Source organism: Poeciliopsis prolifica, unplaced genomic scaffold (assembly GCF_027474105.1).
Source record: "Poeciliopsis prolifica strain line A6 unplaced genomic scaffold, Auburn_PproV2 SCAFFOLD010, whole genome shotgun sequence".
NCBI lineage: Eukaryota > Metazoa > Chordata > Actinopteri > Cyprinodontiformes > Poeciliidae > Poeciliopsis > Poeciliopsis prolifica.
In genome coordinates, this window is record NW_026562385.1 from 10,993,666 (window position 1) to 11,018,735 (window position 25,070).

The window sequence follows — 25,070 nt, forward strand, 5'->3', positions numbered from 1 at the left end:
GTCAACAAGGAGGATTTGGAAAAACATCCTATTGGGAGATTAACAAGGACAGAGCCCCGGTCCTTCTCTGTGCATGTGTGAGTGCTTTTGCGTGCAGGAGAGAAAGAAAAAAGGAAAGAAAGAGAGAGAGAGAGGGAGGGACAGACAGACAGGACATCCCAGCGTGTGACAGATGGAGGAGGGAGGTGGGGGTGAGGAGCCTGGTAGGAGGCTGGCATGTTTTCCCATCTAAACCGGTGACAAAGTGGCGAGCAGCGTCTCCCCGGAGCAGAGGAGATCACAGCCGCCGCACGGAGACGGACGTGGAGCGGGAGGAGAGCCGAGCGCCGCGCAGCCTGCAGCCGCCAGAGCCACAGCATCGGGGCGGGGATCAGAACCGGGCCACGTCGGAGGGAGCGACGTTTTCTTCTTCTTTTTTTTCAACCCCCTCCCTTTTTAAACCCGGTGAACGGGTGAGTATAGAAGCGCGGGATCGGTCATCTCCACGCGATTCGGTTGGTTTTCGGTGAGGAGTGACGCCGAAGGGCGGCACGGACAATCGACTAAAAATGCATTCGGAAAAAAAAGATAACGGGCATTTCTCTTAAAGGAGAGAAATGCCCGTTTAAAGGTCATCGGGTCACAAACTCGCAAATTAAAAGCACTTTTAAGTTGGAGCTTTTTTTTTCTTTTTTTCTGTTTTTTAGAAATCGCCTTAACTTGAAAATCTCCCCTTTTTGGAGACTCACTTCTTAGGCTGCAGTTCAGTTTCTGGCAAATCCCATCATTCTTCGGATCAGCATCACTACACCCTAAAAACGAATTTTGCAACATTGGACATTTTTTGCTATTGAAAACATTTAATTATGCTGTTCAGTAATGCCCAACCTATAACATTTTAGGTGTTTCAGCTGTTTTCCAGGCAGAAATACTGATTCAGACATGCTATAGGTGCAACGACAAGAGTTTATTTCTGTCAAACAGATTTGTTTAAGTCGCTGCTATTTAGGTTAGTCTGCACACCGGTCAGCACCTGGTCAGATTAAACCACTGTGCCCCAGTGCCACCTAATCAGGTCCACCACGTCTGGGTCATCTGCTTGTCCCTGCCTATGGAAGTCCAGACGTGCCACAATTCAATAAAGATGGCAGTTGTTAAATTAAAACTGTAAGAGGTATGATTAATGTCTACAATTAGTTAAACAGGTTGGTAATAAAATTTGGTACGAAGGGCACATGTTGTCATTATTGCAGTAGGTACAGGCTGCAGGAACGAATTTTCTTCAATTTAATTCTTAAGTATCGACGTTAGTCTGCAGGGCGATTTCTCTCTGCATAAATCAGTTCTGTTGATAAGAAGTTGAGTCGCCGTGCAGATTAATGAACCGGTGTAACAACTGAAATTATTTTACAGTTTTCATGTTACTTTTAATCACAAAATAAATGTTGAAACTCCTGAAAGAGAATTGGTCAAAAATATGTCATCAATTTAAACGAATCCCATATCTGCATGACATAGCAATTCAAACTGATTTATTCCTTGTTTGATCTTGTGAATAAATATATAATTTTCATTTTTTTTTTTTTGTTTAGTTTTTTTTAAGAAGAAAAAACTGTTTTGAATAATCTCTACTCAGCTTTTCACTTTCTGTTCCAGCTTATATATCCTGAGGTTGCCTTGACTCCAAAGCAGCATGAAAATGTTGATATTTTTTTGTTTTCATGAACAAAATGCAGAAAGAAAACAAAAAAATCAAAAAGTGTGTTCAATAAAAACTGTGCACAACTTGTGCTCCATCACTGAAATGCGCCCTGGGTTGCAAACCAAAAATGTAAAAAAAATTCTAAAGTGATCTTCATTGACTTCTGTGTGCTTCTCTGTTTTAGGCAGCGATCTTGACTCTGTGCCCCTGCTGTGATTTGACGGTAGGGCGCGTCGTCTGCCGCACTTCCTTCCTACTCCTCCTCCGGATCGGCAGAGATGGGCGTGACTTCTCCCCCGCTGCTGCTGATATGCGTATACCTGACGGCGGTCGGCCGGGCGCGCTCCGAGGGCGTCTGCCTCCAGGATGGCAAGCACAAGGCCGCGCCCAGCGCGGAGCCACGCCTGTCCGAGTGCGGGCTTTACCGCGACAGTGAGTGCACGCCCTCCGTAAGGTCCACAATCGCTTCTGTGAGCAGGCAGAGGTGACGACAGTGGTTTGGTGTTTATTTTCATCCTTGCTGCTGCAGACAGCTGCTGCACTGAGGGAGACATCCAGGATATTGCCTATGTTCCATCTGACAGCAATAAGAACGAACCCTGGGACAAATGTGGCCCTCTGAGCTCAGAGTAAGTCCCATCTGTTCTTGCTTTCTAATAACGTCCCGTTTTAATTGTTCCTCCTTCTCGTATTGGAATCGTGCGTCACAGACGCAGGTTGTTTCCAGGTGGAGATACAAACGGTAAATTGTAATTCCGACTAAACGGACCGCAGTCTTAGATTACAGTAAACCAAAGTTTTAACCGAACAAAACCACATGGATCTAGTCACACATTAGACTGTTTAGCTCAGCTTCACTGCATATCACTCTATTTTTAGCACCGCTACGCTGATTCTGTTCAACTAATCGACTTATTAAAGAGAAATTATTATTATGATTAGCAATTATAAGACTACATATTGCAAAAACTGATGGAAATTAGCCTCTTGAGGCCGCTCCTTCACATCTTGTGATGCAGTTTGCTTTAAACTGAATTGTTGCGGAAATTTGCTGCACGAAATAGAGTTGATTCACAAAAGTATTCAAAGCCCGTGACCATTTCTACATCAGGTCAGATGACAACATACCAACTTCAACTTTGTGCAGGTGCATTTTCGTCGGCCATTGTAATTTGACATTTCGAAAAAAAAATTAGCTTAATGTAAATGGAGCAATTTTTAAAAATTGATTAAAAAGCTAATTGGATGTGGTGGGTTTTTTGTTTTTGTTTTTTGGCCATATTAAAATGTGTTTATTTCACAACATTTTTCACACATTAGTCATGAAAACGCAGCCAGTGGCAGGTCAAGACAAAGTCCTGCACATCGATCCCAGTTGAAATTCCTGATTGTGGGAAAATCTTCGAGATGACGAACACTTTTGAAAGTCTTTTGTTTATTAGGAATATCATTATTTTTCACTCCTGCACAGTACGAGTCACATGCTCACATTTACCCTCGCTGTTGTTCCCTTCCCAGTGACATTGCGGGTCAGTAACCCTTTGTGGCCTTTCGTCACGCTGGTAGAAAACTGTTTCCTTCTGTCTCTGCAGGTGCGAGGGCTATCTGAAGCGCGTGTCGTGCTTTTACCGCTGCTCCCCTGACGCCTCCCGCTGGCCTCATCCTCACCGCCGCTCGTACATCCAGGCGGTGCCGCTCTGCCACAGCTTCTGCCGTGACTGGTGAGGCCGCCTGAACACGACGCGGTAGCTGCTCCTGCTGAGCATGTCAGACTCCGGGGGAGAGAGGATACAGTTTTGTAAAACAACCCCCAAGACAAAGTGCCCTATAAATAAAACTGCTTTTTTTTTCTCAAAATTTCTGGGTTCAGAGGACATGAACAAATCTGAAGGTTCGTGGAATAATAAAAAAAAAAACCCTGAGATAATCCTCTAAATGTCGGAAAACAACTAATGCAAACACAGAAAGATGATTTGAAGAGGCATTTGAGAGTTTGTAAAGATAGAATACATTTCCGAACTTCCCCGCTGAATTTAAAAGTGTAATCTGCTTTCATGTTTTGGGAATTCAGTCCGACAGACGGCATCTGAACAAACAGTCTGAGATTATGGAAAATACGGTCGCTTCTGCTGCCAGGACCGAGATGAGAGGGAACAATACCCTGTTTGTGCAGATTATTTGAAGGGACAAATCTACAGTCCGACGGCGGATCGAGCAACAAAATTGTGCACCAAATCCATTCTCTGCATTCTTAAAAACTGTGATGCTAAAGACAAAGCAATTTGCTAATTTGGTACTGTGTCACATAGAGAGCCATCAAGGTTTTGGTTGGTTAATTAAACAAGGTTAGATAAGGGGTAATGGCTTGGCATTTAAACCCCTAAAACAGGTTAAAGTGGCTCATGAAATACATTAAGGCTAATATCAAGTAGGACCGAAAACATTTTTTACTTCTAAATACAAAGAATTTGGGTTTAAATGAATCATTTTGATTTTTGGCTTAATTCTGTATTATTAATTACCAGATGACAAATATAAACACCCTTATAATTTGTTAAAAGTGTCTGATTCACCAGTAATTGGCTCTAAATAGCAAACTCTATGTTCAGTTTAAAACACACGGTAAACATAGCTTGTATGTGTTGACTTTTACTAATTTTGTTAGAATCTGAAAGTGGAGCCAAGCTAGCAATAGCTTGCGGTATTAGCTGGTCAAATTTTTCCAACTGGCACACAAGTTAGCTTATATTTTGCTAACTAGCAGTGTTTAAGCTAGGCACTCCCGACCTCTAATGTAGATAGTAGTGGTGAAATTAATATAAAGAAAAAAACTTGGATGTCACAAATATGTGTTTCTGTAGAGCGAGGGTCCCCAAAGTGGGCCCTCGAGGGCCGGCACCCTGCATGTTGTAGTTCTCTCCCTGATTTAACGGGCCTGGATCAAATGATGGCCCGTTAGAGGCCTAAGAAGAACAATGACATTCTGAAAAGGTTGTCACTCCCACAAAGGAGAGAAGTAAAACGTGCAGGATGCCGGCCCCCGAGGACCCACTTTGGGGACCCCTGCTGTAAAGAAACAAATGATCATGACATGTGCTGAAATTGACCAACAGAAGCCTGATGGCACAAAAAGTAGAACTGGCTAATCTGGTTCTGAGGGAAATGAACCAAACTGCTTTACACTTTTAAACAGTAAAACGTTTAAAGACAGTTTTTAACCGCATCAACATTCCTATATGGGAAATACCAGCTGAGTTATGCCTCGACTTAAGATAAAAGTCGTCTATTAACATGTTTCTCCTGACTGGGAATAATATTAAAGTTTTGTGGATGATGGCCATTAAAAGAAAAAAGAAAATATGTTGTTGTTATACTGCCACAGAAAAAGGATTCTCATCTACCAGTGTTTCTTTACATATTTCCATAAGTGCTACAAAAACAAAACACCATGCCAAATTGTGCACTTAAGGGAAGCCGTGAGCTACATCTTGAGCCCTGATGCTAACTCGTCTCATGTAAAAATATTAAAAAATAGACCTTTTAGTTTTAAAAACGGGGCTGTTTTATAAATAATGAGCAGATAGATTTTTGCCGATTCTCATGTGTCTTTTGTGCGTCTCCAGGTTCGATGCCTGCAGGACGGACATGACGTGTGCTCGCAACTGGGCCAGAGACCCCCGGGGCCAGAACTGCACCGGGACCTGCGTTCAGTATCAGCAGGTAAACACAATCACAGTTGTCATCATTTCTGTTTTCTTCATTCTTATTTTCCACAAAAACAAAGACTAATATTTATTTAATTAATATTCTTAAAAGATATTTGCTCTGTTACCTGTTCCTATTATTATTAGGCTATGTGTTTGCCTTGCATGGAGCTCCATAGATCTTTCCGTCTCCACAGCATAATGATGCCACCACCGAGCTTCACAGTATGAATAGCATGTTCATCCTCATGCACTATAGAAAACACAAAATTTTACCCAGTATTTTTTTTTTACTAGTTTCTAGTGCAAATATCTTTCACTTATGACATGGAAAAAATGTATTGCTATAAGTGAAAAAAATCTGCCATTGGAAATGGTACCCTTTTGTAGTTTTTTGGGTGCAAATCTGGTGTAAAAAAACATAAAAATACAACAAATATATACACATTTCAATAAAAAAATAAATTAAACCACCAAAATATGCACTTTTTTAGCACTATCAAAGTTTCATACAATATATTTAAAACAAACACCTATATTTAGCTGGAAATATATTTGTAAGTTAGTTTAGGTCTATAAGTCTTATTAAATATTTACATTGGAAAATAGACAAGAAACAAATACTTGGTAAGATTTAGTGTGTTTGTGGTGGTAAAGCTCTGTTTTGCTTTATCCTGACCAGAAAGCAAATGGAAGCAGCGGCTTTCTTCTGGCACAAAATGTTAAGCTTGTGGTTCAGAGAAATCAAAAAAGAAAAACAAAAAGAAAAAAGCACTGTAAAATAAAAAAAAAAAAAATCGAGTCTTTCCAGCTTTTATTTATTTATTTATTTATTATTTTATTTTTGCACCAACGTTTGTCTCGCTGAAAGTTTATGGAGAACAATTTATTTATTCTCCTTGAACTTTTGGCACAGGGTGGACGGTGTGAGAGCCGGGCTGGCTTTGGAGCGTGAAAGAGCCTGGCCCCGCTCCGCTGGGCAGGGGCCAGCTGGGTGATTGAAAAACAAGCGGCGGGCCGGTAGAGGCCTGCGGCAAACTGAACTCTCACACGTCACCGCAGCCCAGCGACGACCTGTCTGTCTCTCCGTCTCCCCTCCCTACCGCCTCCATCCTCTTCCACACACCCACAGACCGCAGATCTAATAAGGCAGCTCGCTGGTTATTAGATGATAAGCAGAAATTGCAGAGTGTATTAAGAGGGAGAATGTGTGGATGTGAGGATCTCTGTGTGTTTGTGTGTGTGTTTCCTGTGGGCGAACCGCCTGCATAATTCCGGGGCTTTGTGCGCTCCGCCTTGGCCCGTCTTCATGTAGGGCAACGCTTAACGCCGCAATTAGGCTGCAGGAAACTTAAGCCGCTCTGAAACAGACGAACGCAATTAGAAAAATGTGAGAGCGAATTTGACAGATCCACTATTTTTTTTGTTCAGCATCTTATTTTGGGAGGTAACGGTAAAAACGAGAGTGTCGGTGAATGCATGACTGAACGCCAGGTGTGCGTAGGTAAAAAGCGGCTTGTGAGAGCTCGGACTGTGGAAGGTGTCAGTTTGTGTGTTAATGCACCTTCAGCAGAAAAATCAAATCAGCTCCGGCGCTCTCGGTCTCGCTCCTGTTTTTGTAGTTTTTGGTTACATCATTCGCCCGCCAAGGTCTTCGCTTAGATTGAGTGCTTCTGGTTATGCAAGAGAGAGGCATATTTCTGTTGAATACAAAACAATTTATTCATTCTCCTTGAATTTTTTGCACAAATGCAGCTCTACTGAGCCACCTGCCTGAACCCACAGGTTAGGCAGGGAGGGAAATAACCTCAGAAAGAAACAGAGACAAATGAAACTCAGGTGAGGAGAATCTATGGATGGATCAACTGTTGGCTTTGTGCTTCATTAATCTGAGCTTCATGGAGAAGTGGCAAGAAGAATTATTTAGTTTGAACTTGGAAAGGAAGTAACCAGGAACACTTTCTGATGGCAAAATACCAAGTTAGAATGTGTCGCCAACGGCAATATCAAAATTCAATATGGCCGCCGTCGGGAACGTATGGATGGCTGCAACAGTGAATCATTTTGCTTGCGCCTAAATTAGTCGCACTTGCGTGGTGGAAATCATGTCAGGGTTCAAGTCACTGCAGTTTTGAAACACATACAACACAGAAATACACCATTATTAGCTCATGTTGCTAACATGTCACTAACAGCTAGCTTAGCACTGCAGAGTGTCATAATTCATTTTATTGGTTGTTTTGTTTATTTATTTTGGATATTTAAAATGTGTCCCAGTTCCCAGTGTTAAATGTTCATTACAATTGAAAGTTTAATCATCTTTGTTGGATACTTAAGCTGTGCACTTTGTTACTTGTGTTTACCGCAATGACGTCTGCGACAATTTATCATAAAAGCTAAGTTTGTTGCTGTGACAGGCCTGTGTGCCACATTAACAGGTTTTGTTAGATCTGTGCTAAATCTCTCATATCTCAGGTACTGTACATATAAAAAGTGATTTTCCAAATATATATATATATATATATATATATATATATATATATATATATATATATATATATATATATATATATATATATATATATATAATTTTAACTCAAGAAAGTCTAAGGCTTCCACGGTTCCTGTCTCAGCGTAGTGTTTGTGGTTTCAGGATGGAAAGGCTAGAATTAAGCAAGATAAGGAAGGGAAGGACAGCGCATGGCGCCGCAGGAAAAATCTCTATCTGGCTTATTCAATCCCAGCATGTCGTCTAGAGCTTCTTGGGCTTGTACCGAATTAAGTTTGGCAGCAAATCATGGCCGCCCGGGGGAGGACTGAAATGTGTGTGTGTGTGTGTGTGTGTGCTAGTGTCTATGCTCCTGTGGGTATTATTGGGTCGATGTGATAAGACCAAAGCGTCACACAGAGAGCATATGTAGTTAAGAGACACACCCATCGTCCTTTTTGTCCTTCAAACTCAGTAAACACATCACTTCTTTTTCTTTTTTCTTTTTTTCAATCAAATCTTTGCGAGGAAATGCTATAAAATAACTGGAAGAAGCAGGAAATGCTTATCTGGGGGATGACTTAGCATCCTAATGACTGGTTGTAGAGAAGGCAAGTTCATTTCTACAGCTCCATTCGTACACAAGGTGTTCTGAAGGAAACAGGAAGTGACCAGAGAGGGAGAAGGAAGTGAAGGTTAGTGCTCTCTGTTGTGAGCTGCTAGCCTCGCCACTGGCTTCTACACGCAATCTAGCTCGACTCTTGTTTCTTGGTTCTGGATAATTTTTATATATTCGAAAAAAACCTCAAACAAACATAGATTGTGATTTTGCAAACATGGCTTCATTAAATGCTTGTCAATTGGAGTTTTAATCGTTCTGGACCGGCTCAGAGCTGTTAATCTGCTCTCCGGGGGCCCCTGAGATGCTGCTATGCCAAACCTGAAGGATTTTTCTTCTTTTTTTTTTTTGTTTCTTTTTAAGCGCCGTATTCAGATTGGCTCTGAAGGTCGATGCTGCAGACAAGGAGAGGAAAGCAGCAGGGGCCAAGTAAAGCCACCTGAGAGAGAAAACACCTGGCAGAGGCAAAGTGTTCTCAAGGCCAGAGCCGCCGCGGAAAGGGCAAAATCAATTATTTCGCTGGATGTCGTATGCGGCGGGGTAAAGCTCAGGCATGCCCGAGGGGCTGGCGGGAGGACGGGCGGACTGGCAGGGAGGAGCCAAGCAAACAGGCGTCCGTTTATTCATGGGGCCAAGAAGATAAAAAAAAAAGAAAGAAAGAAAGTTGCACGACAACAGGAAACAATTGCAGTCGTTCTGAATATTTTTATTCCTACAGCTCACGGTGGCGCCGGCGGTGCTGCTGCTCAAATCCAACCCGTCGCTCTTGTTTCAGGCAGGAGTGTCGGCTCAGATCGTCTGATCCCTCTCCGACAAGGACGAGCGGTCACGATAATTCGTCGTTCGAGGTTTTGTTAAAAATACAAAATGGCTGCTGTTAAAAAAGTTGAAAACCATCCATCTCCCCCGCTCCACTTCACGTTTAGCGGGGCAGGATCTCCTAATGTTGTTTTTATTTGGCTTTATATCGTGTTAGAAAGTTATTACTGGTTTTCTTTCAGGCACGTTTGAGAAATCCCTTCATCTCCATGGCAACCATTCAGTGGGTAACAAGTTTGTTTAAGGGTTAAAGCAGGAGCCATGTTGCGACGACTTCCTGAAGGCGGAGTTTCAGAAAGAGCAGGAGCTTCTTAAAGTGACAGAGACCCAATTTCTAAATTTTGAAGCAAACTTGCGTAAAGATTAATTGATTTGAAAAAAATAAATAACTTGCTGACTAATGTAGGACCCAGTGGCTAAGAAGATGCTAAGTTAGTGGTCGCTCTGTCATTTATTTAATAAGTGTAACAAGGTTTGTTTGAATTCATTATTGATAAAAAAGAAAACAAATGAAACATTCTGACTTATTGTGGCACAAATTCTCGATTGAAATTAAGAATAAATTCAACTGAAAGAAATCACATTTTAGTTCAGACGCTGACTTAGATCGATCCAAAGCCTTCGCTTTGTGGACTCAGGTAAAGTCAAGTTTATTTGTAAAGCGCATTGCTGCGACAAGCTAGTGAAGAAGGGCTTCAAATGATAAAACATATACGTTAGGAATATATGCACATTTTCTCCTCATTGAACCCCTTACAAAACCTACGCAACAAAAATAAAATGAGACAGGAAACAATAAGAAAAAAAACCCTAAACAAACATTTTAATTCTTTAAGGAACTTAAACGTCTTGATTTTTGCTGTTTGCGTAGAACTTGACCTCAAAAGTAAGGCGGAGGCAGCAGTTTGATAGAAGAAACACTGCCACCTGCAGGTCGGAGTGAACAGTCTCCATTTTTTGCAAAAAAATAAAAAAATAAAAAAATAAAAATTGTAATAAACAGACAGCTAATAAGTAAAGTTGAACGAATGCTGGCCATTGTTTATTTTATTTTATTTTTAATTTCTGAAATTGTGGATTCCTGGAACACTGGAGCGACTGACTGATGTAATTTGTGGTCTGGAGTCTGCAGGGAAATCAAAAAATATATATATGTTGGACCGACACATGCTTCAAACGTTGATTTGGGTTCAACAAATTAAGCAGCAATAAGAAAAGAAACAGGTACGGGCAAATTCACAATTGACACATTTAAGTTTACTTGAGTTTCAAGCAAAACTGTGATCATTTTGAATTTGTTTCATTTAAAAACGTTGAATTAGAAAAAAAACAGCTAACCTGGTGGCTGAAGGGAGTAAAGTTCTTCTGATTGATGGATCAAAAGCATTTATGTTTGCCAGTCTCACTGAGGATGGAAACGCCTCTCTGCAGATGTATCAGCACGGCAGGGATCTCTGCGAGAGCCTGTGGGGCGACGCCTTCATGACGGTGGAGGACGACCAGCAGGAGGCGGGAGAGAACGGGGCGGAGGGCCGACCCTGCGGCTGCCTCACCCTCAGCCCCTCGGACAAGGACGTGATCGCGGCGCTGCGGGCCCAGCAGGACGACCCGGAGGAGCTGGACACCACCAAGGCCGGCCTGCCGCAGTACCGGGCTCCCTGCCAGGCCAAGATGCCGGCGCCGGCCAAGAGCGGCCGGAGGGCGAACTCCGTCCTGCGGAAACGCTCGGTGGAGATCGACGACGTGGAGGGGAGCGGGAGCGGTCTGTAGGTCCTGTTCGGTAAAGCCGTGTCACTTAGTGTCCGATGCGTAATGCTAAATAAAAGGCCTAACTTTGTCCCTCTAAAATAAAAAAACAACAACAAAAATGACCACATGGGCGTACATATTGACAGCGGCGGGTCAGGGGCCGCCGGAGATCCAGGAATAAAAAGAACTAAGTTTGTGAGAAAAAAAACTCTGAAATTTTGAGATCAAGCTCAGAAAATTTCTAGAAAAAAAAAAAAAAAACTTTGACATTTCGGAGCTCCAGAAGTTTGACATTTGTGTGGAGACTTTTTTTTCTTTTTTAGACATATTTAGGTTATTTTCACATATTCTAGAAAAAAAAAAACGATGTCTCTGATTTAGCAAAGTCGAAATGTTTTTTCACAAGTCCAAAATGTTTGACCTTTCGAGCCCAGAAAACTCCCAAGTTTTTCCTCCAAAACAATGGATTCTTTTTTCCTCACAAATTTTTGACTTTTCAAGCGCCAAAATTTCCCTGTAACTTCTGAGTTTAATGTGAACGTTTCCTTTTTTTTTTCCTTCTGGCAAATCTTTTGGCTTTTTGAGCTCAGAAATTGTTTTACGCTTCTTCCTATAACATTTCTGAGATGAATCTAATAATGTGAGTTCTGTCTCGCAAATTTACTCTTTTTTCTCGTTTCTGTCTCTACGATGACCCTGAGAAGCCTCCGTAGATACCTTTAGGGATGAAAGGCGAACGTCAAAATACTGCAAATGCTTTGGCGTCGTCGACAAGTTGTTGGGCAACCAGCCGTGTTCTGCATAGAAACAGCATCACAACATCTGTAGGGATCCAACGTGTCGTCCTTCTACATCAGGTCGTTTCCCCTATAAACGTGTTGAAAGCATAATTTCCCAGCCTATGAATCTCCGTTCTTCTGTTCTGTGCAGTCTCCTCGTCATTCAGTAGTAGAAACACTTAGCGCGATCATTATTATGAATGTAATCTAATGTTTTCTCTTCTTTCTTCCGGCCTGATCGTGGGCAGGTAGTTGGGATGCGCTTGGCGGCGTTTGCGCCACACAGAGCCGGCGCTGGTAGCTTCACCACTGATGTTCTTGCGAGTCCTTTCTTTTATAATTCTGTGTGGAGTAAACGTACCGTTAGCTGTAAATGTTTTGTAAAAAAGAAAATCTGGTTGGTCTGGCGTACGGTGAGCTTGTTGAAATTGGTGTTTTTGTGTTGTTCTCTTTACGTCCTCAATAAAGACGACCATTGTAAGGAACAGCGGCCTCATCATTTGTCAACCCCGTTACAAATGTGGGCAGAACTCAGTTGATATTCTCCCGAGATGGAAGAAAAATCTATTTTGAAATTGTGTTTCCATTAGAAAAAAAAAGGAACTCAATTAAAGTCACGCATAAATACGTTTGTTTACGCACCACGATCCTCCCACTACTTCCTGTCTTCTTTGTCATTTCCATCAGCAGTAACATCCGGTTGTTGATCATGTGACTTGTGCGATGCGAAAGAAGTGTTTCCATTGCAGTTTAGCGAAATACGCTGCGCCGTGTTAAGGCTGCTGGCATTGATGCTACTGGGGGAAACGGTAAGGCACGTCTCACCCAAGCCTACCAAGACGTCTGCAACCGCCGAACGTTTCCAGGAAGAACGAGGAATGGGTCATTAGCCGAGGATTAGCTCGGCAAATCTGGCTTCACTTGAATTATCCAAGGAGTTTTCAGTTATCTCACCCAAGCAATGCCGTTGGTTTTGTTTGGGATCGTTTGGGGAGAATTCAGATCTTTAGAAGATCCATCCGTGACATGGATGGATCGCCGTATTCATTTGTTGTTGCTGGGACGTAGCTGAAGATTCGTTCCATGAAATGTGCTTCCTCCTCCACTCCTGTAATGTGCGATGTGTCCTGCAGCATGTCCTCTCTGTACAGTGTCTTGTTTTAGCCCAGTGTTTTCTCACTACCGTCAGATGCTAATTTGCAAACACATCGTGACAAGTGTGTTTACCCTCCCGCCCAGACAGCTGCCACTCACTCCGCTTTCACACGCACCGCTTTGGGGGACGAATCCAAATGCTTTCATGTTTACAGTTCACTACTCCTACATTACCCAGCTCTGTCCTGAAAGTATCTTGATTTTACACATTGGAAAATCAAATTTTTGGAAACACAAGCATTCATGCATTTTTTTGAGAGAGCACAAACTACGTTTACAATTTACATGTTTTCTACATGTAAATCTAAATTTACCCATTTTTTTTTTTACCGGCCATTTTAATTTGGTGCTGTTTTACCAATTTCCTGTGGAAGTCACAAGGGCTGATGATTAGTCAAATGAATCGTAATGATTTGGTTATTGAAATAATCATCAATAATCAGTTTATAGAAGGATTTTTAACAGCGTTCACCCAGGTTCCAGGCACCAAGTCCTGGTTAGAGCTCTGACATAAAGTCCACACCCGCTTCTTCTGGTTGGTTCTTCCCAAAATGTCTGGAGCTGATGTCACCGTTAGGGTTAGGTAATATTGTGGTAATAGTCCAAACAAATTGATGAAAAATGAACAGAAGTCAAAGTAAAGTCCTTGTGAAAATAAAAATGTGTGTGTTTCTCATCTTGACGATGCTAGTCATTAGCATCTCCTCTACGAAAGTCACCAATGCACATGGTAAACTGGATCAGACGGGTCATAATTAAGGTTGGCTCCATATTATCTTGCAGTTTTGAGCCGAAAGCTTTGACCGTATCGACGGCTCACAACAGAAGACGAATTTGCGTCATGGTGACAGACGAGAGTGGCTTATCTTTGTGATTTTCTCTCAGCGTCGCTCCGGGGTCTGCAAGGCCAACGTTCTGCAACAAACTCAATAACTGAGATAAGGTTTGTAATTCGCTTCTGCAAATTTCAAAGCTGACCTTCGTGAGAGCTCTTCTCACTCTCCGTTTGTCTCTCGCCTGGAAGGAAATCTCCATTGAGCAAGGCAGTTGGCATAGCACGGCATTCATCAAGTTTTCAGAATTTGACGTTTAATGTTTCATGGGATTTTTATGACGCACCAACACAAGGTAGTGGATAATTTGCTCTAGTTTCTTTAAACCAAACTGTTAAGAGTTGCCTTTGACAGTAACATTTTGATAGTTGACCAAATGTAATGTTTACTGCTTGTTTCGTGACTGAAATCATACACTGATTTCGTGTATGATTTTTTTTTTAGTATTATTATTTTGTGAAGCACTTTGAACTGCTAAATACAAATAAGCTTCACTTATTAGAGAACAAGCCAACGGCACAACGAAGGCTACAAAACACAGAGAGAAAGTTGTGGAGAAGTTAAAAGTAGGGTTAGGTTATCAAATCTGACCAGATGCACTCTTTAGTCTGAAAAATGTCTGTTTATTATTATTGTGTTATTGTTTTTGAATACGTAAAAAAACAATATATGAAGCATAAGAGCCTTATATGAACTCTAATATGTCATAATGTCACTATTTTTTATTAAATAATTATTAAACCTTTGTATCATCATATAAAAACCTATTGAGATCTACATGTATTTAATAGCAGAGAAACAAATAGACATTAGAAATATATAAAATGTGAAAAATTTAACAAATTGTAGTGACAATGATAACCTAAAGTACAGTGGCAATTTAATATTTCAAACACAAAAACCGGCGACATTTTACCTTACTTATTTATTTATTTTTCAGAAAGCTTTCTGACAGTTTTAGTTTGCCTTGCAGTTACCAAGCGTTCCCAGCAGAGGGGGCAATCGGCTAAAAGCTTTCATTCTATGTGCGTCGCCATGCCCAGGGTGAAACATGGTGGTGGCAGCATCATGCTGCAGGAGAGATTTTCCTCAGAGGAGACATGGAAGCCAGTTGGAGTTAAATACAAACCCAGAGAGAGAAAAGAAACAAAAACTGTCAGATGTTGGCAGAGAGCGATTGACCTTCCAGCAACAAACACAGCCAGAGCTGCGATGACTCGGATAAAAGCTTGTTTATGTGCTTTGAGCTGAAAGTGTGTGAAGTCTAGACTGGCAATTAATGTTCTTTCAAGGCGCTGCATGAAAATCACAGTCTGATTGACGTCAATATTTAATCCAGGAGTCACTTTATCATAATTTAACTGCTGTTTTATTTAACTGAGTGCTTTAATGAGACGCCACCACAGAGCTTTGACGTGATAAAGGAAGGATGGACGAGGCGTCCCAACAGAAATGACACGTCAGACGGTATTTGTTTGAGTTTAGAAGGCTCTCTTCCTACAACGGCACATTAGGATTAGATTGCAGATTGAAAAGAGAGGAGTAAAGTTCTGCCAAAAACAAAAAAAAAAATCTCGGAGATTTTCTAGAAATCTATATTTTGGAGTTTGAAAAGTCAAACGTTAGCTTAAAAGTACAAAGCTCAGAAATAATTTAGGATATTCTCAATTACTTCTAGAAAATCACAGATAATTTTTCGGATATTTTTGAGTTTTGGAGATCAACTTTTGTTTCCAATTTAAAAAAAAAAAACATTTATATATTTCTGAAATCAATCTGAAAGTTTCTGAGTTTTCTTTTTGGGTGAAAATTTACTTCTTTTTTTTTTCTATTTGCAATGGAAGTAATACACATTCGAAAAGAAAAGTCCGAGATCTGATGAGAAGGACTACAAATTTTAATTCACCACTTGAAACCAGTTAAGGACCAAATTGGGCTGAACTGGGGAAAACTGACCAGTCTCTCTCCGTTGCGGTTCACCCAAGATCCGACAGAAAGACGACAGGAATTGCCTGTCAGACGGTTTTTGGCCAAACCATCTGATTATCCGCCATCTTAAAAAAAATAATAATAATAAAAAAAATCAACAGGAGTGACAATAAAAAGGTCACGGTGTCTCTGTGCTGCATTGAGATTGACTGTCAGGAATGTTTTCACACCCTGTACAGTCGTGCTTCTATAAAGTCTCCACTAGATGGCGGTGTTTACCCACAAAATCCACTCAGACGTCAAGTGAAGCTTTCAAACGTCACTTCAAACTTCTCTGAGAAATTTTATATATATATATTGTTGGGCTTCAGTCTGTGCCTATAAGGGCCTACATATTTTCATTATCTATCTTACTGTAGGTCATGGAGGTCATTCTATAGGTCAGATTCATGTGTGGAAAAACACACGACCTCAAAGCTTCAAGTGAACAATCTGACATTCTCACTATTTTATTTATTTTTTTCCCACGATTGCTTCAATTTACTCTCCAACCACGATCCCACCAAACCCAATTGTCACCCCCTTACAGAGTAATAATAAATAAATAATAATAATAATTTTTAAAAAAAGGAAAAAAAAGACAGCCGTGACATTAACCACCCCGAGTGATGATTCAAAGGAGCTCAGATGGCCGCTGCAAGGTGGGAGGAATATTCATAGTTCTGGAGAAGACAACAGAGGGTCGGGAACAAGTGGGCTGTGGGAGGGAGAGGGGGCTCGAGGAGAGGAAAGGGAAGTCAAACCCACCCAGAGCTCTTCATACGTCACCGTTCACATCACAGATGTTCCCACAGACACTCAGCGTGGGCCGTGGGCCGAGGCGTGTGGAGAGCCAGCTCGGCTCGTATTGGCTTTTCCTGCGCGCATTGTGTTATGTAGGCCTGCTCTGTGCGTAAACCGAGATCTGGGTTGTTGTTGTTTTTTTTAAATCCTCCTTCTTCCACTTTTTTTTTCTTTTTGTAAATGTGCTGCAGTGATATTTAAAAGTTATGCCTTTCTTTTCAATGGTGCCCTTTGAAACTGCTGAACACAGAGAGAGAGAGAGATCAGCTCAGATGATGGAGATCCCCTTTATCTGTTAAAAAAACAACAACTTTGTTCTTCTTCTTTTTAACCCTAAAAAGGGGGGCAGAATAAGAAAACCCTGCGTGGGTGCGTGTTCTGTTTCCGCGTCCAATGGCAGAAAATAACAGGAGTTGTTATTGATGGAAATTGCTCTATATTTAGCACATTTAAATGCACGAAAAGGACTCCGAGTCTCCAAAACACCTTGAGGTGAGAGCGCGCAGCGACAAACCGCAGCCTTCCCTCACAGCGCGCTTTGAAGTGGTTTCTGAAGTCGTGGCAGCCCGGATCGGTTGGCTTGTTTATCTGAGCGTCACCCACTGGTGGTGCAGGACAGGAATCCCCCCTGAGCCTTTCCAGCCATCTGCGTGGCTTCTCTGGGTCAGTGGTCACGAACATAGCGGCTGACCTTTAACTTTTGACAGCCTACAGGTCGCATTTATCCGATGTTAATACTGAGGCTGAACTTAGGACTCAGCTTTTATTGTACCGATTATCGTATTTATCATTTATCGTGAAAAACATCTCATGATCGGAATATTCTGATTAATTGCTGAAAGCTGTCAGTAGAATCGAGAATGTTTCCTTGACCGTTTCTTCCATCAAAAATGAGGAGATTCGAAAATGTGGTTAAATGAAGCTATCACACTTTTTTTTTAAGTGGAATCTTGATGAAGCCTTTTTAAATGACAGAATATGTATTTGTTATTTGTTATAAGTGCTGCGCCGTACAGTTACAATAACACAGTAACTTAAAAAAAAAAAAAAACGAGTAACAAATTGTAAAACCACAATCTGACCAAGTATTTATTCATGTATTTTATCTAAATAGATTTTCCTCATGTTGCAAGTGAAACAATCTCCCAATATAATGGAATTATTGACTCAAACAAACCAGTTTGTTTCTGAAAAATTTGGTTTGATTTAATTTCAAACGTATGAATGTATTTGCACTGGAAAATATATCTAAATACTTGGTGAGATTTTGTGTGTTTTTTTGCAGTGTACAGCAGGTTCTGCTTCTTAACTTGCTTTTTCTGGTTCTGCGTTTGAGCCTATATCTTTAAAGCGTGCATACGTTGACGGTCAGACACAGCTGACCCGTTTTTGCCACTGACACAACTAGAATGTTTGGGGGGTCAAGGTGAGGCCTTCAAACCTATGAACACAGGTTTGTTTGTTAAACATGGCAGATCATTGATAGGAGCGGATCACTTCTAAATGCTTTAACTTCGCCTCCGATTCACCGAACGTGAGTAAAACTCGGGTACAAATGTGTCAACGAACATCAACTGATCATCAACGCGTCAAAACTTTCAACATTTCCAGGATGGCTTTGCGTGTAAAGCCACACTATTCTCAAAGGGGAGGTTAAATCATCTCTGCCGGTTTCCACCCAGAATCATACCAGGAAAAACAGTGACGGCTGCACAAAACTGGTTGTTTATGGACTTCTGGCAACTTGTGTAGCTTCTGTTTTTACAGTGTGTTTCCTCCTCGGGATCAGTTTCCTGTTCCTCCTGGATCATTGTCTGGTTGTAACACCTCACTCTTTGTACCTTCAGACAAGTTTGGGTGTAAGCCTGCATGAGCAATGAGGAAAAAAAATAAAATTGGATTCTGAGCTGAAAAATGAAATTTAACAACTTTCATCCTCTTGTGTACAACCGCGTCTCACTGTCGACTGTGTTCGTCCAAGACTTTGTGGTGACCCTGAATAAACTATTCCGTGTTAATCTTCCTTAATTTGAAGGGGCTTTTTACTGTTTCCTGTTCCTGTTTTGACCTTTTTGGTTTCGCACATATTTGGCCAGTGATGCGCCCCGCTGGAATTCAAACGCATGGCAGCGCAAATCCTCTCTCTCTCGCCTCGTGCACCGGACGCCCACTCTCGCCCACTCCCGTGCCAAAGCGCGTGCGGCGGCGTAGAGACGCCCCCGGCATTCCTGAGGCCCCTGTCACTTCCCCTGGAGTAACAAAAAAACACACAGAATTACACAGACACGTTAACTATGTCTTTAAATCTTCAGACTTTCGGTTGACCTTGTTGGGTTTTGGTTTGTCTGACATTTGAGATTAAACTCTTTTCACCGATGCACTACAAAGAAGGAATTTTTAAATATAAGTCATTATAATTCATAAAGACAGTGTCATACTTTAGTTCAATTCGACCATTGACCACTTTATTTTTTTTATAGGAATTTCTGCCGAAACATGTCATGGGAATTAAGCAGAAGAATTTGCCACAGGTAGCCACAGGGCGGATTTGTTTATATGGGCCGTATTACAAATGGGTGAATCAGCTGAGTCGGAGCCGTGCTGCAAGACTTGAGGTTGAGAAAGTTTTTTTGTGTTGGAGCAAGAATTCAAACTCTGATCCATCTTTTACCCGTTTCACAACAGCGCTGACGCTCGCGTCAAACTGAGGTGACGCGTCAAAACCCTGGGAACGTTTTGTCGCCAGAGCCAGAGTTTGACCTTGGATTCACATTTGACTGATTTAGCAACAGTGCTGATGCTAGCGTCAAACTGACGGGACACGCCAACCCTGACTGCAAATGCTAGGACGTGTTGCTCATTGCTAACAAAGGCAAACATGTTGTTTGCTAACAAACATGTTAGCATGTTGTTTCATTTTTAACCATTAGTGAAAGCTGTGAACTTACATTCCGACGCAAAAACCACCGGTCACTTATGGCACGTCTATAGTCCATCCACTGTCTTCCGCTCATCTGAGATCAGGTCTCATGGGGTCAGGGGTCAAAGGGAGGATATCCGGACGTCCTTCTCTCCCATAGACAAGGCCCAGAGAACGGTCTGCGACACTGATTCATAATATACAACAGAATATAAACGGATCAGCCTCACCGTTCTGAACTGTACGACGCAACGGCGACGAGCGACGTCGTCGCAACTGAGCCAACATCTCCAGTTAAACTCCAACTGAAATGCAGCAACGTCTAAATGCCTACTGACCATTGTTTGCAGCTTGATGTAAACTTAAATTATTTTAATGTCAAGCATTTAACACCCCTGAGGTCATAACTTCCCATTTCACTTTTGGTCTCTCAATTGGAACCTTCTCTCCCTTTCAGCATGATCCAGGCCACATGACCTACCATTGTGTCACTAATTCAGTTTAACACTTTTGAAAAGTTCTTCATCGTCCGGCTGTCAACCCTGTAAATTCACACCTGTTGCAATGTAACAAAATGTCATCAAATCCACACCCCCTCAAAAACAGATGCCACACTATTCTGAAAACAAACCCAACATAGATGGACTTTTCCTGCATAATATTTCTTTAATTTCGTTCTTATCAAATGTTTATTTATCTCTTTTTAAGAGCATTAGATCTTTTTTGTTGTTGTTTCTTCCCTAAATGTTATTTCTAAACTCTCCACGGTTTGTTTTAGATAAGCTGCACTTCGCCCGCGGCACTTCCCTGTAAACTGTTGCGCAACCGGGAGGAAACTCCGCTGCCCTGCTGGACTTCTTATCTGCTCGGTGCGAGACGGGACTCGGGGTGAAACCCGTCTGAGTTACCTGGGCGGGGATTCCCAGAAATCCTCCCTGGTGACGAAACAGACGCCAACGTGCCCATATTTGGGCATGCCCGTGCGTAATTCGGAAAGGCACGGTTACGTGCTGTGCGTAAAGAAAAAAAAAAAAAAAAAAAAAAAAACACGGAAACCAGAAGCCTGGTTGTATAAGCGCCCACTGGGAGGGATGGACGAATAACTGTTTGGGTTACAGTGCAATAGAAAACAAAAATCCCTCTCATTTTCCCATTGATTTAGTAATATGTAAAATAAATAAATAAATAAAAAAAGTAAAAGACCACTCAAGTCGTTTTGTTTCGTTTCAAAGGACAATTTACTTAAATACACGTCACAAATAATATTTAAAAAAAAGAAAGAGACAATGTAAACATTGGACAATAGTTTGCCCGGATCAACCGGGCAAACAAAAAAATAACTTATAAAGAAATAAATGCAGCATTGCGAAAAACAAAAACAAACAAAAAAAACAAGATACAAAGTAGTACAATAGTCATTCCCATTTTTCTACCATTAGTAAACCCAACTTAATGTGGACCAGCGCCCGCCGTGCTGCTCAGCCTGGTCGCTGCAGTGTTGAATGGTCCTATGAGCGGTGACCAGCATCCGACACTACCATTTCAGATCAGTCCGGATCAGAGCGCGCCGCGGTCGGCTGCGTGCGGCGGGCCGCGTCGCGCAGTCCAGCGCCGCGCGTCGCAGGACGTGCCTCCAGTGTTTATTACTTTTCAGTCATTTAGCAAGTCCGTGAGTATGAGTTCGTGGCTCTAAAACGCCTCGAGCTTGCTGGTGAGCATCAGCTGACAGCCGCTGCTCACGTGCGTCAGGACCTTCTGCTTGAGCTGGGCCACCTGGTCCCGCAGCACCGACGCCGTGTTGGACAGCCCGGCGTTGTCGCTCTTCAGGACCTTGACCTTCTCCTCCAGCCGGGCGATGCGCTCCAGCTTGCGCCGCCTGCACTTGGTGGCGGCGAGTCGGTTCCGCAGCCGCTTGCGTTCTGCCTTGATGCGCTCCTGGGTCTCCAGGTCGATGGGGGACATCGGCGGCGAGCCGTCGCTGCTGAGCAGGTCCGGCACGGTCTGGGGCTCCTCTTTGAGGGCCACCAGCCGCTGCGGGTGCATGCCGGAGCCGAGGTGCGCGTGCTGGAAGAGGTGTCCCGCGGGCGCCGAGGTGTGTGTGTGGCTCTGCTGCTGCTGCTGCTGCTGTTGCTGCTGCTGGTGAGGCGGCAGGTAGCTGATGGTGGCGGTGGGGTAGCTGGAGGCGGAAGAGAGCGTGCTGGCGTTCGGACAGTACGCGTTCAGCGTCGTGTAGATGGGCGCCTCGGGCTGCAGCGCGGAGCCGAATACGCTAGAGGCCGCCGCAGAACACGCCGCGACCCCGCCGGCTCCGATGGAGACGTTCGGAGGGGGCATCTGGTTCATCTTGTGGAGCTCGTCCAGCGCCTTCACGAAGCCCTCCGCGAAGCCCTCCTGCTCGTCGGTGATGCCCCGGTTGTAGAAGTACTGTCCCGGCGTGGGGCTGGTGATCACCCCGTTGCTGTTCTGGATGATGAGCCGCTCCAGCTCCGGAGAGGCGAGCTTCAGGGACCCGACGTCCGGCTGCCCGCCCTGGTACGGGTCCGCCTCGGCCCGCAGCTGGGACTTCAGGCTGCGGTAGGGCTCCGTCAGGTTCAAGTTCATGCTCTGCTTCAGCACCTTGTAGTCGTGCATGGCTGAGTCGGAGTGGCCGTAAGGCGACAGGAACGAGTCGTCGTGGTAAAAAGGCTGCTCCATCTTTGTTGACATAAAGTCGTTACAATGAAAAACGAAACAAAAATAAGAGGTGGAAGCTTTCCGGCTGCTTCTAGGGGGGGAGAAATAAATCAATCTCTGTAATAATGAGCAATAATCAGTTTCTCTCAAATGTCCCCAGAACTGTCCGAAAATGAAAACAGGATAAAAAAAAAAGAGAAAGCGAATGTCCAACAAATCTCTCAGTGTCAGCAGGTAAAAGTGTTCTTCTTCTGTTTCTCAATTTCTGCTGTGTACACAATCCTGTCAGGTTCTCCTCAGTCCTGTCTGTTCCTGTGGTGAAGGTGTGTTCGGTCCTGGTCGGAGCCGCTCCTTATATATATATGTATTCACACACACAGGCACGTGCTTCACGGAAGCGCTCCCATTGGCTGCTTCCTCCGTCGCCACGTCACTGCGTCGCCGGGTGACGCCAATGCCGGGAAGAGGCGCCTGTAAACAAGCCTGTAGGCAAGAAGAGCGGCGCACCGAGGAGGGCACGGCGACGGAGAAACAACAAGCGGACGCGGTCCCGTCCACACGCCGCCTCCCGCGTCCGGACGGCCCGCATAAAATGTCCGGCAGATAACCGAGGCTGCGAGGTTGTTAAATCACAATTTCTCTCCCTCGTCCTGCTCTTTCATTCATCTGTTTGCCGTCGCTCCACAGAGGAAGTCGCCGTTTCTTTCCATTCCCCGTCGGGGCATCATAAAACATGCTCCTCCGTTGTTCGTTTTTTGTTTGTTTGTTTGTCTGTTAGACGTAAAATATTCTGTAAATATCGAGACTGTTTGGCTGTTCGTCGCGAGCGCTCGCTATAGAGAGGAAGTCGGTGGAGCCTAATATGGGTATACCCTTATATGGGCATGCTGACGAGTTGTTCCTCCAGAAGGGCTCCCAACAAGCCACGCCCCCTTCAGGCGTCCTGCCAGCAGCATTCCTTCTCCTGTGTAAACTCAATCCGTGCTGGTGGGAAGCTGGGGACTTTTTTACTCCCCCGGAAAGGGGAGCAAATTGGCTTCGAGTCAGTAGATAGAGGAGACATAGTGTCTTGGAATGAGAGATGGAGATACTTTGAAACTTATTTAAACTTGAATGAAGCAGATTCTGAAGTTCTGCTCGAGTTCTACAGAGTATCTGTGGTTTGTCACTAGACACCTCCTGCTGGCGTCCTGGCAGGTCTGTGAGGTGCCGCCGAATCTGGGCACGCCGCTTTGATGAGGGGACAGGAAAGACAGGAAATTTCATCCGACTCGAGCCAAACGCCAGCAGTTATCTTAAAAACCCAAGATTCATGTTCATCTAATTTCCCCCCTTTGATCCCTAACGCCGGTCTCACAACAAAGCCCCGCTGTGCTGTTCTGTGGCGATAAAGGTCGGAGCTCGTCGGCACGCGGGGAAAGGAAACACGATTCCTCTCTTGTGCACCTGTCTGGGTTTTTTTTCTCTCTTCATCATCTTCTTCTTTCAAGAAGGGCACCTTTGTCTTTTGTTTGTACTTTTTCCGACGCCCACGCAGGCACGATCAAGTGCCTCCGCAGCAGTATCCCATAGGGCGGAACAGGCCGCGTCTACGAGACCGACCGACACCAAGCCGCGCGTGGTTGGGACGTGCTTGCGAATTCAAATCCGAAAATCTGTGTTGTGCATTTGCATTTAGCCTCCTTTTTATTCTGGTAACCCAACATAAAATCCAGCAAGATCAATTTCTTTCCAAGACTAATGGGAACAGAAGACGAGTCAGGGAGAAAGTTGACTGGAGGATAAAAGTGCGGTTAGGTTAGGTGGTTAAAATCTCTCTCGACAACTCCCCCTACCCTGGTAACTATGGAGGAGCTGCAGAAATCCACTGCTCAGGTGGAGGTATGTGCTCGGAGGTCGATTATTACTTGTGTGCTTCATAAATCTGGGCTTTATGGGAGTGTGGCAATAAGGAAGTCGTTATTAAAGGAAAGTCTTAAAAAGTCCAGACTCATACACCAAGATGTATGTCACTAAAAGAAGGTCATCTGGTCACAAAGAAATCAACATCAGAGGTGGGAAGATTGGTCCAAAGTTCGACACCAAGTTGGTAATAAGTATCGGGAAGATGCTGTTGTGGTAAGATTGATACTTTCGACTCCGATTCCATTTTAAAATTTTACTACTTCGAACAAAGATTTTGTTTCAATATAATAAGATACAACACTGTGTATTCCTATAAACATTATTCAAATTCTGTGTGAAGTTTCAACAAAATATTTCAAAGGGAACACTCAAAGGTCAGAGGTTTGGTGATTTATTAAACTTGAGCAAAGGCATTGGTGTATACTGTATTTACTTGGTATCGGATACCAAAATATATTATATTGCACATCTCCAGTGAAAATGTAATTTTGTGGCAGAAAAGTAAAATGGCATATCACTGTCGCCATGGTGAAGCACGGAGGTGGCTGAATCATGATGTGGGGAGGCTTCAGTGTTTTTAAAGGAAATGTGTGGAAGGTGATGCTCTGGTCAGATGAAACGCAAACAGAACTTTTCACCCATTACAGAAAACATCTTATAACTGAACATGTAACTTTATTATAGTACTATAACACGTGTTATAATGGCCTAGTCAAAGCCCACAAATAAATTTGTGGGCGGACTTGAACATTCAAATTCAAATTGGACAGAGTTCCCAGCCTTTGGTTCATATTAAATTCAAGGACCTTTCAAGGACTTCCATGGCCACGTTTACCTAATGCTACTGGCGAATATATTATTAATAAATAATTTTAGTACAATACAAATTTGACGAAGCCTCCTGTGGGTCATTTGGATCCCATCACTGTACGAAGTCCAGCAGGATCACAGTGACCCTGTGTGCGCTTTTACA

At 43.1% G+C, this 25,070-nt stretch overlaps 2 protein-coding genes across 2 annotated transcripts; one reads left to right on the forward strand and one right to left on the reverse strand.

Annotated features, from left to right (window-relative positions):
• rtbdn (retbindin) lies at positions 1–12,324 on the forward strand. Its single transcript, XM_055035579.1, has 6 exons — positions 1–452; positions 1,866–2,113; positions 2,211–2,310; positions 3,274–3,402; positions 5,305–5,401; positions 10,743–12,324. Exons 2-6 carry the CDS (start codon positions 1,960–1,962, stop codon positions 11,079–11,081), a joined length of 819 nt encoding a protein of 272 aa, XP_054891554.1. The 5' UTR covers positions 1–452; positions 1,866–1,959; the 3' UTR covers positions 11,082–12,324.
• Positions 12,325–20,712: 8,388 nt separating this feature from the next.
• On the reverse strand, positions 20,713–22,544 carry junbb (JunB proto-oncogene, AP-1 transcription factor subunit b). Its single transcript, XM_055035573.1, has one exon. The coding sequence runs from the start codon at positions 22,223–22,225 to the stop codon at positions 21,209–21,211; it is 1,017 nt and encodes a 338-aa protein (XP_054891548.1). The 5' UTR covers positions 22,226–22,544; the 3' UTR covers positions 20,713–21,208.
• Between the last annotated feature and the right edge of the window lie 2,526 nt (positions 22,545–25,070).

Bases quoted from the DNA above. Each gene is read 5' to 3' on its own strand.
- junbb (XM_055035573.1), bottom strand. From the start codon at position 22,225: ATGTCAACAAAGATGGAGCAGCCTTTTTACCACGACGACTCGTTCCTG.
- rtbdn (XM_055035579.1), top strand. From the start codon at position 1,960: ATGGGCGTGACTTCTCCCCCGCTGCTGCTGATATGCGTATACCTGACG. The intron at 2,114-2,210 runs GTGAGTGCACGC...TTGCTGCTGCAG, and splicing joins GTGCGGGCTTTACCGCGACA to ACAGCTGCTGCACTGAGGGA. The intron at 5,402-10,742 runs GTAAACACAATC...GCCTCTCTGCAG, and splicing joins CCTGCGTTCAGTATCAGCAG to ATGTATCAGCACGGCAGGGA.